Here is a 19,122-nt window from a genome sequence, read left to right on the forward strand (position 1 = left end):
CCGGTGTGAGTGTCCCTTTAAATGTTGTTACCGCAAGGAATTGTGTGGGTCAGCATTATGTGGTCTCCTTTGGTACAGGATGCATCAGCGTTTCCTAGGCTAAAGGAGGTGAAAAAGGAAGCATTGAGCCTCTTTTCCTGAGCTTAAAGAGAACTTGGACGCTCTTTATCATGGCCAACACTTAAACACTTCCGGGGTGAAGGAACAGTGAATAGGAAAGGAGATAGGAGGGACTATTCACACGCAGCTTATGAAAACTCGGAGTGTAACGAAATAGTTATTATACACTATATAAAAATCAATATAGGGCCCACGATAGGAAATATTCATGATACAATATGAAAGAAAACTCAATGAAGAGTAACAAATGTGTAATGTCTTTGTTGATGAAAAATATTTTAACTGCAACTTGCTTCACAAATAAAGAATACAAACAAATGTACCAATCTGTTTTTTTTTCTTTTCTTTTTTTAATATCTCATTTCTATTAGATACAAATTTGAAAAGCAGCATTTCTTAATTCGGGGATAACTTTGGGATGATTATATCATTCGTAAGTGACAGTGAAAGAGCCTTTACAAACTGTTTTTTTTTTTTTTTCTGAGTACAATTGATCTGATATTTTTCATGTAACTGGATTCATGTGAGATTAACGTGACAGCAAACGTCACTAGGTAGGGCCTAAGTTAGAGAAATGCAAACCTAGGTCTCTGACGCAATAACCTGGTCTAAGCAGTACATCGTGACCTTCATAAAATAAGAACACGCATCTGTTCGCTCAACGCCTGATGAAATAATACATACAGTTTACAGAATTCAGCCTTTTCACAAAACATATGTATATTGATGCAATTAATTTAATTTTTTGTTAAAGACAAAAACATAGGCAGTAGTTGTACGTGTCGTTATTAGAGACACATTTTACGAAACAGAACAGGCGCTTGATGAACAGCCTGAAACGGGGTCCTGGCACCCATGCGTTGATGGTGTAACGTGTGTCGGATCATTCCAGAAGCTCAGCACAAGCCGGTGAAATAGTGGCGCTTTATTGCGACTGGCAAGAATCAAAACCGGACGTCCATTCACGGTATCCTCCTGGGATTGTGTTTCTACTCTAAACACTAAATTTTTTCGACCATTAGCCCATTAGCTCGTTAGCAAAGCTGCCAAAATGCTTAGTGTCGCCAGAAACGTGTCAAGGACTCTTCAAATCGGGAGCTGCAGGAGAACGGTGTCAACTCTGGTGAAGAAGGTAAAGCCGACAGTAAAGTGTAATGATTACAGCTGTGGTTCTGGGATAATGTTCTACTTGAGGTCGATACTTTTGATTATTGGATTCACTGAAGGCCGTTTCACTTCGGTGTCGCATGAAAACAGCGTCCGATGCATAAACCCATTGCTTTAGCTTTGGTGGCTAAGCTACCTGATCGATCCACCTTAAGAATGAACACAGTTATACACGTGTAGTGCGCATTGTTTGTAGTAGATGTGATTGGAAGTCTATTTCACAACACGGAGCTTTCGTGTGTTTTTAGACATTTTAGACAGTGACGGTTCGTCCATGTGGGGGGTCTGACCTTCATCGATGTGACACCCCCTGGATTACATCCTTTGTTTTCTGGCACAAGTGTCAAACTCGAGGCCCATCTTTAAATAAATTACTAATCATTATTTACTAAATAATTAATTTTCAACATATCTCAATCTCTCTAAATGCATTAAATTAATGATACTCCACTTTATATGCTTGTTTGCTTTTTTCTCCCTCGTCTAAATCAGATGGCTGGAGGGGAAAAAAAAAACTCTAAACTTCACTGAAATCTTGCATTTTTCCTCACAACCAATCCCACAAAATTAACCTAAATTACACAAAAGTTGCCACAAAATCCTGAAAATTTGAAGTGAAGACTCAAAGCCCAAGTTTAAATAAATTCCTAATCATTTTAATCTACCAGGTAATTCATTTTCCAGATATCTTAGTACCAATAAATGCATTAATTCAATGAAGCTCCACATTATTCTCCAAAATCCTGAATTTTTCTCATAACCAATCCCTCTAATTTGACATAAATAATTACACAAAGAATTGTCTCAAAATCCAGAAGTTTTGAATTGGAGATCCTACAGGGACCGATGTCATTTATTGTTGGTGATTTACATTCCAAATGATATCAGCTATGCTTTGTTGTGCAAATTAGGGTACAATAATAATAATGTTTCTTTTTCTACCAAAATTTGTAGCCTTCTTGAGCTGCAACAGCTTCATCTTTAGCTCCTGATTTATGTACAGACTTGTTCACCGTGTTGTTGTGTTTTTTAGAAGCAGTCTGTGGTGAATTGTCCTGCCTAAAAACAAAGTACACACTCTTTGATTCCTTTGCATTATATAAGGAGAAATTATTTGTTTTTAGCCCAATAACTTTTCTAGTTTAAGAGCCGTTCTTTCCCAGCATCACTTCCAACAATGAAACTCATTTCGTGAGCACTTTGCGTATCCTTCTGTTCAAAAACATTTCCAACGACTAGGGCTGGGCGATGTGTACCAAAACTCATATCTCACTACTGAAACTGTGAGTTATTGAACACTCCAAGCTTACAACACACACTTTATGAATTGGTATAATTTGAAATGCAGGTTTTCTATGTGACACGAAGAGTATGGTTTTCTGTGAAAGTGGAGCTAAATATCAATCCATTCATCTTTCACCTGTTCCACCTCAGGCCTGCTGGAGCGGCTTCCAACCAGATGTGCTGCGAGCGGTGACCAGGAGAGACTATGCGTGAGTATCTGCTGCTAAACCACTACAAACTGATCTGGGTTTACACTCCTTTTAGTCCTGCAAGCACCAGGAGTAGTTTTTGTTTTTTTAATACTTTGTTTTTATTTTCGTGTCCTTGTGTTTTATTTAGAAAAGTCCAACGTGCTCTGGGATATCAATTTGAAGAAAAAAAAAATATTTATAGTGTTTTTTTTTTTGTTTTTTTTCTGCCAAGCAGCTTGTGCGAGTTTTAAGTTTAAAATACAGTAATAATAATACACACATACATTTAATATGGTGCTTTTTGTGGGACTCAAAGCCGTTTTACTGGGGCCTCAGATATTCTGTGATCACGGAATATAGACAACAAAAAAAACCCAACACAATTTGTTATGAAATGGAAAAATCAATCCAACCCATTTTTCTTTATCTCTTTATCTAAAATCAAGCCCCAACGTGACACAGAAATACCTCACGTGCATGTTTAGGGACGATATCACACAATTACACACTATTCTTCACCTGAAAAAGTGCTATTCTTGTTTCTCTGTTTTAGTTTATGTTCCACCTAATTTTTAATTGGAGTGTTAAACGATTAACTCATTTACTGACTGTAGATTCTGATGAGCTGGCCATTTTAAAAGTAATTTTTTTAGTTGAAGTGTGGGCACCGTGTGTTTGTTGCCTTTTTGGTTTGTTAACATTCTTCATATTGTTAATATACTCCATGTTCTAGATCCGAAGCCATCAAAGGTGCCGTCATCGGCATCGACCTGGGCACCACCAACTCCTGCGTCGCTGTCATGGAGGGGAAACAGGCCAAGGTGAGCATGACCCCCCCCCCCCCCCATGTTATTGATCTATATGTTTCTATTCATGGGAGATGGGACGCGCTATTCTTCATCCCCGTTACGCAATCTGGGTGGAGCAACCCTGAAATGTGAGCGTTTCCATTCAAATCAGGCCTTACGCATATTTTCACATCTGCTTAAGTTCTTTTCCTTTTACGATCTTCTGAACCTAAAATAAATGCGACGCCCCGATAAGGTAAAACATTATGCTGCACTAGAAGTTTGGATTTAGTTACAATATAAGCTAGGGGTGCACCGAATTTTCTGTCTGATCACCGATTTTAAAAAAAAAAAAAAAAAAAAATAATTTTTTTTAAATCTTATGTTATTGTAAAACATTGAACAATACCTGTGAAATAATACATACGTGTTGTTTTAACTGCACATGCGATAGTTAACTCAAATATAAATGAAAAGTTTAGAACATTGCTGTCTGAAGTACTAAATATATCAGTTCCTTTAATCTTTCATTTTTCAAATTTTAAAAACTAAATAAACGTGTCCAACAGGTTCCACTGCAGACCTGTTTTCAGCTCTTTGCCAAAAATAAAGTGCACAGCTGTATTTTGGTTTTACAAATAAAGAAAATCAGTTTGTGCTAGATGATGAAATAATAATCTACACGACAAACTAACAAAACATTTTAAACTACCAATAAAGTGTCGTGAGTTTTAGGTTTCCTTGTAGTGCTAAAATAAAAAAATGTCCAAATGCAGCAGCTTTGTGGATATTTAAATGTAAAAAACATTATTCTAAAAAAAAACTTCCAACAGCTGACAGAACAAAAGCTAAATAATAATAAATAATAAAGTGCAACATTTTCGTGACAGAATGAACATGACACAGGTTAGTTGTTCTCACACTTATTACAGTCACTTATACATTAATGGAAGGTTTTGATTTAACTCCAAAGCCGTGAACTCCATTATTTTCCTCGTTGTACCTTTGCTCTTTTCACAAATGAGCGCTCAGCGGATCCCTGGCCCTTTGCTCCACTAGCTTTAGCATTAGCTTGATTGCTGGCTTCAAATGCTGCATACTCAGCAGTGTGGATGTTTCTTATAGTGAATGAGTCAGCGTTTTTGTTTGCAGTTCCACCAGGATTTGTTTTTGCGTTACAAGAATTACAAATTGCGATCCTTTGCTCTTTTTTTTTTTGGGTTAAAACTGCCGACATACTAAGTTAACCTTGCTGCAGCTGTTGTTGTTATCATCCCGTGTAGCAGAGGCATGCGCAGCACACACGAGCTGGTGGGCACGCCTGTCAGTCAACTCACAGCAGAACGAGACAGTGGCTGACTTTGACCGATTTTCAGACCTTTGCAGAGGTAGAATCACCCCCCAAATAAGGGAAATCGGCACCAATCTATCGGCACATCCTTAATTTAAGCCACTCGGACTCATAAAATTGGCGAAGAGACTCCCAGAAAGAGTCTATCCAAAGTGACCCTGTCACGGGGGTGGTGGGGGTCACACAGCACGCCAAAGGATTGATCATCAGCAATTCTAATAAGTTCACATTTACCAGTTCTAGATGGGACAAAATGTGTTGTATTTCATTATATTTTACCCGTGTCATCCACTCCTTTTTTAGGGAGGGGGTGAGAGCAGCGTGGTGGAGCTGTTAGCTCTGTCAAATGTGCACGTCAGCTGCTGCTGCTCATTATAATGAAACAGAATGATGTCCAACTATTTTAACTCTGTGTAGGAATGCAAGAAGTTAATAAAATCAGGCTTTTTTTTTTTTATAACAAACATTAATCTGGCGTTAATATGAGGGGAAAAGAGAGATTTTAACTGTGGCTCGGAAAGAAAAATGTGTCCGATCTTCACCCTGCAGTAATCTGATCAATTATCTGATCAAATCAACCTATTACATTGTTTATCAATGAAGGCGTTTCAAATTAAGTGCCCGTTAGCATTTTCACGGATTTCAATGACATTACCAAGCGTTAGGAAAACTCCATGTTCCGTGATTTCTAGCCAGCCCAAAAATAATGACATCATGGCCCAGTCCGCCTCCTTTGCTTCAGACCGCCTTCATTCACTGGCTACGCAGTTTTGGTTCATTTACGCACAGTGGGCATGTCAAGAACCTGGACCAGAGAATACTAGCAGAAGAGAAGCGTGTTAAAATAAAAAAAAAAAGCGCTTAAGTCCAGACGGGAAAATAGGGCCCTCTGGATGTTGCAATACAATACGTATCACAATACTTGGGTTGTGATACGATATTATTTCTTTATCGCGATATTCTACCCAGTTAATATGAAAATTAAATGTAGAGATGAAAAATTAAGTTGCTGTATATGTTCATCAGAAGATATTGATCATTCAGAGGACAAATTGATTCCAAATTATTTGCTTCAAAGCATTGTAACCACTGAAATATTGCACAAAAACACAAAATATTAATAAAGAAAATATATATGTGTGTATATATATATATAGATTTTTTTTTTTTTTTTTTAAATGAAGAAAAAATCTATTTAAAAAAAAAAAAAAAAAAAAAAAATCAATTTAAAATTGGCTTCCAAAAAATCGCAATATATCGTGAGATTTTTTTTTTTTTCACACCCTTAATCAGAAGTCATACGTAAGGAGTGCAGCAGAGTTGTGGGAGCGCCGCTGGGTAACACACATTAAATGTGTTCAACCACCTGAAAATACACCACAAACTCAAATACGATAAATGCATTAAGGCTAAAGCTAATGTTGCTTCACCAAAAACATGTCCAATGGACTCAACACAGAAAATGTTGACAGGCTGGTGTTTCTCACCTAAAACATGTATGTTTAAGCCTAATGTTCTTAACTTTTCTTTATTTGCTGTAATTGTTTTCAAGCAGTTTCTTGATAGTAAATGTTAAATTCTTGGCTAAATTTGCTTTTTTTTTCTTCTTTTTTTTAAAAAAATATTTATTATTTAAAGCTTTTCTTTTGTACTCTAAACTGTTCACATATTGGTTGTTAAAAAGTAGATTGATTAAAAATACAGATGTTTTTCCTAACATGATGAATAATTGTGATTACGATATTGATCTAAATAATCTTGATTATCCTTTTGGCCATAATCTTTGCTCTACTGGTAAATAGTAATGGTGTGTGTGGGAACACATCAACTATCATTTAAAGCACCTGTTAGCTATGATCCTCCTCTTTGGACTCATGTAGCCTGCAAACACCCTGAAGGTGGTTTGTTCTCTGCCCAGGTACTGGAGAATGCTGAAGGAGCTCGGACCACCCCCTCAGTGGTAGCTTTCACCGCAGAGGGAGAACGGCTGGTGGGCATGCCCGCTAAACGCCAAGCTGTGACCAATCCTCAGAACACGTTGTACGCCACAAAGAGACTGATCGGACGCCGCTTCGATGACGCCGAGGTTCAGAAAGACTTGTGAGTTGAGGCTTCTTGTGCAGTCACTTGAACGACATGTTGGATACCACATTCACATTGACTTTTCCATCACGTCTGAAGGAAGAATGTCCCGTATAAGATTGTACGAGCGTCAAATGGAGATGCTTGGGTAGAAGCTCATGGAAAAATGTACTCTCCAAGTCAGGCTGGAGCCTTCGTCCTCATGAAGATGAAGGAGACCGCAGGTACTGAGCCTCAACACTTGCATCAGATCATCATCATTATCACCCCACAAACTCTAACGCTGCTTGTTTTCCATAGAAAGCTACTTGGGAACGAGTGTGAAGAACGCTGTGATCACGGTGCCAGCCTACTTCAACGATTCCCAAAGACAGGTACCATCAGTTACTTTTTAATTTCAGCAGGAGCATCTCTCTGAGGATGATAGCTTGTCCTCTAGCTAGGAGTTCTCAACCTCATGGACAGGACCTCATTTGGGGTTGCGAGACACTGGGAGGGGGTCGCCAGATGCCTTCAAGAAACTAAGAATATTTTTTGAACAATTTGAGCCCATTTTTGCTCCTTTTAATGCATTTTGCTACATGACTCCCATTTTTGCCACTTCCTCGTCAAATTTTACTGCCTTTTCCGCGCATTTTTTCTACTTTTAAGACATTTTCGGCACTTACTAACCCCTTCCACCACTTTTTCCACCTAATGTTGCATATGTTGACTTATTTTCACAACATTTTATGCTTATTTTTGCCAATTTAACCACATTTACAATTTGTCATGCCCATAATTTGCCAGTTTAAACTAATTCTTCCAATATTGACACTTTGAACCCTTTTTACCACTTTTTTAAAATTCCATTTCACCACCTTCTCCACCAATTTGGTCACTTTTAACAAATTTTATTTGTGATTTAAAACAAGAATTTACATCTTTATGATGACTATATACTATGGCCCAAATTCTAATAAACTTCCTGGATAACAGTAGATATTATTCAGATAAATAAATAAATGTGGTTATCACAGATTCATAGAACAATGGACCATCATTTTTGCTGACTTTATGGATGGACCCCAAAAATCTCTCCCCTTTATTCCCCCTTATAGATGGACCTGTTTACACATGACTGTCCTTCAATGTTCATGTCTGTGTTCAACCACCTTCAGCTACAGTGGGGGTCCCCGGTCTTCGACACCTTTATTTTGGGGGTCGCGGGCTGAAAAAGTTGAGAACCCCTGGTCTAGCTTAGCATATATCATTAGCGTCTGCGTAATAACTCACTCATCTGATCGTTGTCATGTTTCTCAGTCCTGTATTTACCTTTTATATGGTTGTCTTAGTAATAACGGGTTCAGCTCCCCAGACCATCATTGGGACGTTCTCAGTGTAAGATGTTAGCTCGTAGTTAGTTGTGGCCCTGCTACCCTGCAAAATGGACCTGGAACCTTAAAACCATTAGCTATGCTTGTTTTTGAAGTAAAATGATCGCCTTTAACTTAAAGTTTGATGAATATATTTTATCCCCCTGATTTGCAGGCGACCAAAGATGCTGGTCAGATCGCAGGCCTAAACGTGCTGCGTGTGATCAACGAGCCGACTGCTGCCGCTCTGGCCTATGGTCTGGACAAAACCCAGGACAAGATGTGAGTAAATCAGCTATGCTCACACAGTTGGAGGCGTTTCCTTCCTGTTCATTAATAGTAACTGAAATGTCTTTGCAGTATTGCAGTGTACGACCTGGGTGGAGGAACCTTTGATATCTCAGTCCTTGAGATCCAGAAAGGAGTGTTTGAGGTGAAGTCCACCAATGGGGACACTTTCCTGGGAGGAGAAGACTTTGACCAGCACCTGCTGCGGCACATTGTCAAAGAGTTTAAGCGAGAGGTAAAAGTCAGGCTCTTTCTTTGCATGTGATCAATGTTTTTGTCTTCAAGAGGCATTTTATTGACGTTTTCAATTATGTCAGTCTGGCGTGGACTTGATGAAGGACAATATGGCTGTTCAAAGAGTCAGAGAAGCTGCTGAGAAGGCAAAGTGTGAGCTGTCCTCTGCACTTCAGGTACGCCCACTCCTCCTGTCCCTGAACCATCAGAAGACATAGTGATAGTTTTAACTTTTACTGCTTCCTTCCTCAGACTGACATCAACCTTCCCTACCTAACTATGGACGCTTCTGGGCCCAAACATCTGAACATGAAGCTGACTAGAGCTCAGTTTGAAAGCATCGTGGCTGACCTGATTCGCCGCACTGTTGCTCCATGTCAGAAAGCCATGCAAGACGCTGAGGTTTCCAAAGGAGACATTGGAGAAGTGCTGCTGGTGGGAGGCATGTCCCGCATGCCCAAGGTAAACCTGATGCTAGCTCACATGTAATGTGATGCTAGCTTATGTGTGACGTGATCCTAGCTGACATGTAGAGTGATGCTAGCCGACATGAAGCTTGACGCTGGCCGACATGTAGCCTGATGCTAGCTCACTTTCAACGAGACGCTAGCTCACTTTCAACGAGACGCTAGCTCACTTGCAACGAGACGCTAGCTCACTTGCAACGAGACGCTAGCTCACTTGCAACGAGACGCTAGCTCACTTGCAACGAGACGCTAGCTCCACCTGTCACGTTAAAGACAAATCATATTTCTCTTCTTTTAGTTGTGTGTATGTTTCAATGTAGAATGTGAAATGCCCCGTCCCTCTTTGGGTACATGGACCTAAGGTTGGGAATCGCTGCATTGTTGCTCCTAAACCTGACAATTACTAAGTGTCTGTATTGTCAATGTGTGCAGGTCCAGCAGACGGTCCAGGACCTCTTTGGCCGCGCTCCCTCTAAGTCGGTGAACCCTGATGAGGCCGTTGCCATAGGAGCAGCCATACAGGGCGGAGTCCTAGCTGGTGATGTCACAGACGTGTTGCTCCTGGACGTTACCCCACTGTCACTGGGTATTGAGACGCTTGGAGGAGTTTTCACCAAACTTATCAACAGAAATACGACGATCCCGACAAAGAAGAGCCAGGTACTGGAGCTAGCTCGCCATTGGTTGAAATCCAAATCCAAATACAGCTTGTGAATTAAAGGTGCAGTCCATGACTATCAGATACCTCTCTCCCCCTCCCTCCCCGCTACTCTCTTGCCCTCCCTCAGAGGAGCTAACATTAGCCAGACAGCAACATCACAGTAATATAACATGCTCTGTTAAAAGCATATTACTGCAGCGCTTCTCTCTCTCTTTCTCTCTCCCCCTCAGCAGCAACAACACAGTGTAATTTACAGCAGCCACATGGAAGCTGCTGCGCGCACATGAACACGTGCACTACAGAGTTCTAGTGTAACAATTACAAATCAAACATAATGTAAAGCAAGCAGCAGTAATTACCTTTCAAGCAGAAAAGTTACCATTTCCATCTTCTACTCCTCCAGACCATACAAGGAAAAAAGATGGGGCTGTAGCTCTGGTAAAGGGGCGGGGCCTGTGAGCACCAGCTGTCAGACAGCCCATCAAACACAATCCTGGCTCTGATTGGTTCTTTTTGCTCGGTCGCGGTGCATTCTGGCAATGTGCTAAAGGCTGCAGTAGACTCAATGAGTCTGTTTTTTCACACAAACTACTAGTTTGATGTAAAGCTGTCCTTACATAGTGACAGCTTTAGCAAATATGACAAAAATGAACTTTTATAAGAGTTGCAGACTGCACCTTTAAGGCGCCCATTTTGTCTCTTCACAGGTGTTTTCCACCGCCGCTGATGGACAGACTCAGGTGGAGATCAAGGTGTGTCAGGGGGAGAGAGAGATGGCTTCAGATAACAAAGTGCTGGGTCAGTTCACGCTGATGGGGTTCCCCCCCGCCCCCCGCGGCGTCCCTCAAATTGAGGTCACCTTTGACATTGACGCCAACGGTATCGTTCACGTGTCTGCCAAGGACAAGGGCACGGGCCGCGAGCAGCAGAGTGAGTGCATGTTCACCTGATGGGGGGTGGGGCTTATAGCATGTTGTCATCTATCATGGGCCCTCAGGGGCAACACACGCCACACTTTGATCTTTACTTAACCGGACCCATAAAGTATTGACCTATGAATAAATAGTCTTTGTTTTAGTGTGAAGATAATGTATACCTTTTATTATAGAATCATTTTACAGAAATTTTTGTATAAAAAGTTTTAAACCCTAAAATGTTAATAAAATAACTGAAATTTCAATAATAACATTTATTCAGATAACATTCCAACTGATGGATTTTAATTAATTTAAAAATCTATTTAATCTGACAAGTAAGATTCATGACACAATGTTCTTCACAACAAAACTGTTGTCCTCAGAGAAACGGTACACCTCCTGGTGGTCAACTTAAAAACGTTACAGTTAATTTAAGAAATTACTTTCTTAAATCTGGTAAATTATCTTGTCGGGCCAGTCGTGACCTGCGGCCTGCATGTTGAACAGCCTTGTCATACATGAATATGATATGAATGAATGATATATTAAAGCTACTCGCTCTACTTTGACCTCCTCAGTTGTAATTCAGTCATCGGGAGGTCTGAGTAAGGACGACATCGAGAACATGATCAAGAACGCAGAGAAGTATGCCGAGGAGGACAGGAGGAGGAAGGTAGGTGTGAACTCTGACTTGGCTCCACCCCCTCTCTGTTACAACGTGCTGAATTGTCTTTCTTCAATGACTGCAGGACCGTGTGGAGGCGGTCAACACGGCCGAGGGCATCGTTCATGACACAGAGTCCAAGATGGAGGAGTTCAAAGATCAGCTACCAGCTGATGAGGTGAACAGTTTGAGCCCATGGGGGAGGTGGTGCTGTGTTTGCTAGCAGTTAGCTTCAACCTGTTTCCTGTTTGTTCTGTCCTAGTGCTCTAAGCTGAAAGAGGAGATCTCAAAGGTCAGGAACCTGTTGGCCAACAAAGACTCAGAGACTGGAGAAAACATCAAACAAGCTGCGACAAACCTGCAGCAGGCGTCGCTCAAACTCTTTGAAATGGCTTATAAGAAGGTAGGAGACCAACTTTATCTTTGATCACAGTTTAAACTAGGGGTTCTCAACCTTTACAATCGAGACACAGATGCCTTCAAGAAACTTAGAATATTTAAAGAACAATTTGAGCCCATTTTTGCTTCTTTTTACCCTTTTTTTGAATCTACACCAAACTTGCCACATTTTAACTTAATTTCATCTGTTTTTCTTGCCATATTTTTTTTTTCCTTTTAATGCATTTTTGCTACATTTCTCATATTTCTGCTACTTCTCCACCAAATTTAAATGCCATTTAAGCACAATTATTCCACTTTCTAGACATTTTTGGCACTTATAAACCATTTCCACCACCTTTCCACCTATTGTCACGTGTTGACCCATTATTGTCACTTTTAGCTCGGCTTTACACTGATCGGATCGGCCGATATTCTGTATTTTATGAGTAAATAATGTGATCGGCTGTAATGCGATCCAATCAATGACGACATTGTTGTGATGAAACTTTCGGTAGATGCTCTCATTGCTTTACGTGACAGCTTTATTTCACTCACATTTGTGCACAAAGGTGAAAACTTATGAGTGAATGGCAGTTTACTGGTTCTGAAAGAGGAAACGGCGTGCGTGTGCTGGTTGTGTTTATTCAGCCCACGCATGTTAAAAGTGAGTACTAAAGCGGAGCTTAGGTTGATGGTAGACACAGAAGTGAGTGAGTGTGTGTGTGTGCGCGTGTCCCACCTCTGCTGTGCACCTGTGAATATGGTCTGTAAGCAACAGCAGGTTTTGCCACAGTCAGTAAATATGTATTTGCTTCTAATGCTAGTAGAGGCTTCACGTAGTTCTAGTGTGGTCTGCCTCCACAGCTTCATTTCCAACTCTCTGTAGTTGCTCAAAGCACCTTACATTGATTACATTACCCCGGCCCCCCTCCCCTAATTTCTGCCACTTATAAGCCAATATTGACACTTTGAAACCTTTTTACCACTTTTTTGTCTGGTTTTGGCCACTCTAATTTACAACTTTTACCAATTTCTGTTGTTTTTTTTTTTTTTTTAAAAAACCATTCACCAATCTTGAATGAAATAAATAAAGGAATAATACAAATGAAGAAGAAGCCTATTAATTTAAATTCTGGTTCTTTAGTAAACAATGCAAAACTGCATAATAGTGATTTTTCTTTTTAAAAGTGCAACTGAAAATGTATTTTGTACCTTAACAATTAGAATTAAAAAAAAAAATAAATAAAATAAACAGTCTGCATTGTATTTACGGCAGATATTTGTTTGGACCAGCAGAGGGCGCTGGTAACCCAGTGGTCGGTTGGGATGCAGCTATTCTGTGCAGTGAAGAAGAGATGCTATGCTAGCAGACAGAGCTAATAGAAAAATGTGACTTTTACAGATATTCACATAATATTACAGATATTCTTTGGGTGCTAAAGGGTTAAGAATCATTTATGAACATGTTTAAGAGTATAAGGCGGCCATAAAGAAAGTAATAGCAGATTCCGCCCGCCGCCAACATTTCTGAATCCTCTGGTGGTTAAAAAAAGTACTGCGATTCAATTTTCAGAAAATCGATATCAACCGTGATAACTATGAATCAATTTTTAACTGCCTTATGATTAATCGTTACATCCCTAACTATATACTATAGCCCAAATAAATCTGTGAACGCAGGGGGGCGACAGTTCCAACTCTGTGGTTTGGTGGTAGACAATCAAGCAGAGAAGAATAGCTCTCCGAAGGGACCTTTACTTCCCTTTTAACAATGCGCTGCCGACGCTCTGGTGGCTGAATTTGCAGAGTTGGAACTATTGGTCACAACTGTATTTATCCTCTCTCGGTGAACAAGACGGTTACATCATCATATTTAACTCTTCCTTTTTTTCTTAAAGCAACCAAAAGCAGCAGAAGTTGTCATTTTGACTGAAAAAGCTGCTAAATGACCTTAAAAATCAGACTGAATGCTTCACTCCAATAAAAAACAATGGGATGTTTACAGGCATTGGGGCCGTGTGACATCATCAATCACATGATTTCAAGATGGTGTAACACAAGCTCTAAAACTGTAAAGTAGTTTCATTTTTAAAAGTTAATAAAATGAATATGGTGAATAATAATGTGTTTTGTTAGATAAGTACATTTAAAAGATTTTAGGTGACATTTGTAAAAAACTGTTGAGGATCACTTTAATGTCTTCTGTGCTGAATCAATAATTAACTTTGACAGGAACTGATCTATTTGATCTGTTAACTGATTGGACACTAAAACAAACTACATTTATTTCTACGTATCAAAATGTCAAAATATTGTCAACTTCCAAATTAAATTAAATAGGGGTGTGCCACAATATCAATACGATATATCTAGTAAACGATTATTTCTAAAACGATTATTCAGGCGATTATTTTATCGAATAGTCGACTATTCTAACGACTAATTAAACAATTAATCTAACTATTATTTTTCTGTTGCACAATTAATAAAAACCATAAAATCTCAAATAAATACCAAAAAAATATTAATAAATTACTTAAACTACACACAACCAAAGCAATAAATAAAATGGTTTATCAAGTCTCTCTCAAAAAACAAAATTGCACTTGCAATACATTTTAAACATTGAGGCACAGACGTATATACTGTAGTTGTACATTCCTTAACTGGTAACACTTCTTCATTCTGTTACGTTTTCATTCAGTCTTAAACCATACAGAATGGACCAAATAGTTCCTAGTTTACTCCATTCATTCCACTATAAAACAAACATGCAGGTGCTGAGGGTGAACGTCCTTATCATCCAGTCTGTTTGGAGGCCAAAGGGGAGGAAAACAAAATACTTAGACTTAGCTTGGTTGCTAGCCCCGCTCGGCATCCCCACTTCTGCTTCCGATCACGCCGCTTACGTCTCCTCGGGACACCGTGCAAAGACTGCCAATAACTATACCTTGACGCTTATGGCTGCATTTAAAGTATTCCCACACCTTTGGTGTAGGGTGGCGGGTTGTGTTCTGGTGACATGTAGAGCTTGGAAGGGCAGGCTCCTGACTCTGAGAGGTGGTTGGAGACAGAGTTTCGTCCTTCATGCTGGTTTGTTCTGGTCACTCACGTGAGTGTGGCGAGTTGGTGTGGCGACGCGTCGACTTCCAGATTTGTCGTCGACGATTTTTTAGAACCGAGTAGTCGACGCGTTGCTACAGGCCTAGATATATCGGGATATTTTGTCTTGTGGTACGTTATCGATACACTAGCGCCAAATATAGATTTTTATCATTTTACACAAGTGAAGTAGTAAGCACAAGGTAAATGTTGTCTGGTTTACAAAGAACAAATTGATATTAGTATTAGCACTGAAATGTATTTGCAGTCTGTAGTGCAGGTTTAAGTTGAACTTTACACATGGTGGTAAGTATAAGTTCAAATGTGTGCCCAGGTTTTCATAGACCACACAGTTGTTTATATTATAATGCACTGACTGAAATGTTTGGAAAATTTCACTGCATATGAAAAACATTTTTCATAAAACAAGTTCATTGTGCTTGTTAAGCAGTAGTGATATGTGTCCATGTTTACAGAGAAGTTGATAATACTAGCATTCATTTTGTTTTTTAATGATGTAAAGTTAATTTACATCATTAACAATATTTTGGTGAAGCATTATTTTGTGTCAGTCTTCCCTTAAAGACTTAAAACATAACAAATGGACATGTTCCTAGTTGTGGTCAGTGTGTGTTAAGATCCACTGTGCAGTAAACACTTTGTTTTATTTGACTGTCATTCATTTGAAAATTCTCACCAGAAATGTATCACAGCATGGGATCGCTGGCGTGGACAATTTTAAAATGTATAACTCTCTGAGGGCCAAATTTAGTGAAGTAAAGATAAAGTTGGGTTTCATTTTTTTTGTTTTTTTCTTATCTTTGTTCCAGCCTTACCTTGAAGCTAAAAGTTATTCTCTGAATTGGTGAAGGTGATGATGAATCTAGTTAAAGCTTTACTCATGCTTGGTATATGTATTTATTTTTCTATATATATATATACACATCCACTATTAAATACTCTTACACACTATAGCGACAAGAAATACTATTTTATTCAAAAGACTGATTTCAAGACAAGCTTTTCAAATTTAAATGAGGTATTATGTAGAACCTGAAGTGATATTGGAACAAACACACACACACACACGGTGGATGCACACATTTAATCAGGCCGAAAAAAGAAGGCGTGGCCGAGCAGATCGCTTGTATTAAATTGACGATGTGGCTGATGTATGTGTTTCTCAGTTATGGAGATTAAAAAAGAAGTTTAAACAACCCATGCACGCCTGGAAGTGCCTATTGTGTCCGAGTGTGCAGCAGTTATTACAAAATCTGAACGTAGTGGGCGGCTACGTTAAACAGCGCTGGTTCAGTGTAGTCAATAAATTCTGAATTTGTTCAGTGACAGATATCGTAATGTATCGTGGATGAAATCTCCCACGATATATTGATTATTGCAGAATCGCTGTGTCATGATAATATCGCTATCGTGGGCAAAAGTATCGCAATATAATTGGAAGTACCCAGCCATACTCAGCACTATGAAATGGAGTAAAGTCTCCGACACTTCAGTGGATTTGTGGTTAGACAGATTTGTAATGGCTAGAACACGCACAATGCTAATAGCACAATACTAACCAGATATGCTAATGAGCTGTTTCCTCTTCCTGTCCTGCAGATGGCAGCAGAGCGAGACAGCAGCAGTTCATCCGGTTCATCCAGTTCAGAGGGAGAGAAGAAAGAAGGCCAGCAGTAGATCCTTCCACTGGATTGGAGTGTCATGTTGTTGCCATGACATCAAAGAACTGTTATAAACTTTGAGTCATTCGTACAGTTAAAAGATTCTCTGACTACCAAAACAGTCGAGTTCTATGTTTCTGCCCTCCCACACTTTCCTGTCAGTAATTTAATTATTAAAAAAAACAACCTGACGCAGTACAAGGTTGTTTTAATCTGAGACATTGTGTGGGTTATACAGTATATATATATATATATGTATGTATGTGTGTATATTCCACTTCATTAGTTTGACACCTTAAAGACGCAGGGCTTCTCCTTCCTGTTTGAATCGAGTGATGGATACAGATTTTACTGTATTTTTCTGTTGACGGAACAAAACAAATGAAAGCTGTGCCTGAGTGTGTGGGAAAGAAATAACTTCCATGTAATTGATGCGTTGGATGTATTCTACACATGTACACAAAGAGCTCCTGCTGTCTGTCTGTCACACGTCAAAAGGTAAGGCTAAGTTCATGAGTGTTGCATTGTGGGAGAATTTAACTTTACTGTGGTTGTGGTGTAAGGAGATCGTGTTGATACTGAAAGCCTTTCAGTCATTTCTAATAAAAACAAAAATCACATTGTTTGACTATTTTGGTTTAGTTTTTCTGCATAGATTATTTAGTTAAAGCAGTGATTCTTAAACTTTTGGGGTGTTTCCCACTTTAAACTATGATGAACTTTCACTTGCACCCATTGCCCCCAAATAATCCTGACATATAACAAGTAATGTGTTTCATAATAAATCAAAAACTAAATCAAATGAATCACCTGCATACAGTTTATTGTTCCACTGCACTTCACATGCAGACATAAATCATTTTATGTATTTTGCACAAGCATTTATGACAGATGTTACATCATTTTCAGCTTGCTTTGCTAGCACGATAAAGAGTCTGCAGAATAATTCTGTTTGTTAATTCCACTACAGAAACTATGTATGAGGGGGGAAATACCTGTTATCAGCTATAAAATATTGGTTTTTGGACATTTGGTGAAAATATATTTAATTAAAATAGTTCAATCAATTGTGTTTTCAGGCCATTTAATAATTAACAGATTTTTCTTTTTGTTTTCCTCAGAAAAAGACTCATTAAAAGAAACAGGAAATAATGAAACATTGTTTGCAATCTGTGACAAGATGATTAAGAAAACCAATATGGAAATGTTTTTTTTTTTAAAGTCAATTTGTTTAATGTTCTGTGTATTTTTATGGTGGTTAGCAACCAAGACAGGAACATTACCACCCAACTTGTTTATTGTTCCCCAGTTAGTTCATTTTATTCGTAGACTGTAAAAAGAATGGACGGGACAAGCTCCCCGGTGGAGTGAAGCTTTTATTTTTAGAGCTCCCCCTGGTGACTAGCTGCACTATAGGTCATAAACCCCGCCTCCTCACTGATAGCATAAGATGTGGGTCAAACTGTGAAGTTGAAATATTCTAAAACTCTGCTGTGATTATTATTATCACCCTACATTGTGTTCAAGTGCTCATTTTTCTGTGAAGTGTGTTTTAAATAAGTTATTTGCGGTTGAAAAATGGGATTTTATGCCATAAATGACGATTGTCAGCCGCGGATCTTGCGTAGCTCTCTTTGTGAATAGCAGTTACGTTGTGAAAAAACACGAGACGTGTGATTTTCTTCATTGTTAAATACAGTACGTTTAGATATTTGAGTTGAAATATATCGTGGTTTTGTACTTGCCTCTATAATCTTGTAACCTTGTGACAATATTACGAATTGTTTCTTTGCACCTTTTAAACAATCAGCGTTCACACCAAAAAGTCTTAGAATCATTATCTTTTATTACATTTTGTCATATTTATAAAGTATAGGGGACAAACCGGATTTCACAGGAGCACCAAGATCTCTAAAGTGGTCAGGGTGCGAAACTAAATCGTTGTCAGACAGGATTTAACTGCTTGAAAAACGGAAAAACAGCACATTTTTTGTCTTTTCATAAAACGTAAAAATGGGAGAATTTCCGTTTTTTGTTTGGGTTTAAGGGAAACAAACACACGTAAGGTCACATACTGGGGAACGGGTAGAAGCTGGAATTCTGTGATTGTCATTGCAGCACACACACCTGTATGTATGAAAAATCCATAATCCATAAAAGCATTTTATTGAACTGGTTAAAAAACGACTTAATAGAGAACAATGTGGGTCAGGGTATGAACATATAAATCGTTGTCAGACATGATTTAACTGCTTGAAAAAGGGAAAAACAACCTTTTTCATCTTCTCGTTTCAAACCATAAAACGAAAAAACCCCGTTTTTCTGTTTTTTGTTTGGGTTACAGGGAACCAAAAACAAAAAATTAAAGTTCGAAATTAGTTTCTATTC

At 38.9% G+C, this 19,122-nt stretch overlaps 1 protein-coding gene across 1 annotated transcript; it reads left to right on the forward strand.

The window, feature by feature from the left end:
- Nucleotides 1-951: 951 nt before the first annotated feature.
- hspa9 (heat shock protein 9) lies at nucleotides 952-17,359 on the forward strand. Its single transcript, XM_028459013.1, has 16 exons — nucleotides 952-1,252; nucleotides 2,722-2,780; nucleotides 3,496-3,583; nucleotides 6,820-7,001; nucleotides 7,083-7,207; nucleotides 7,284-7,357; nucleotides 8,514-8,620; nucleotides 8,699-8,861; nucleotides 8,944-9,036; nucleotides 9,113-9,322; nucleotides 9,760-9,987; nucleotides 10,696-10,918; nucleotides 11,484-11,578; nucleotides 11,655-11,747; nucleotides 11,832-11,972; nucleotides 16,673-17,359. The coding sequence occupies exons 1-16, from the start codon at nucleotides 1,172-1,174 to the stop codon at nucleotides 16,748-16,750; spliced, it is 2,040 nt and encodes a 679-aa protein (XP_028314814.1). The 5' UTR covers nucleotides 952-1,171; the 3' UTR covers nucleotides 16,751-17,359.
- The last annotated feature ends 1,763 nt before the right edge of the window (nucleotides 17,360-19,122 follow it).

This window comes from Gouania willdenowi, chromosome 10, assembly GCF_900634775.1.
Source record: "Gouania willdenowi chromosome 10, fGouWil2.1, whole genome shotgun sequence".
In the NCBI taxonomy this organism is placed as follows: Eukaryota; Metazoa; Chordata; class Actinopteri; order Blenniiformes; family Gobiesocidae; genus Gouania; species Gouania willdenowi.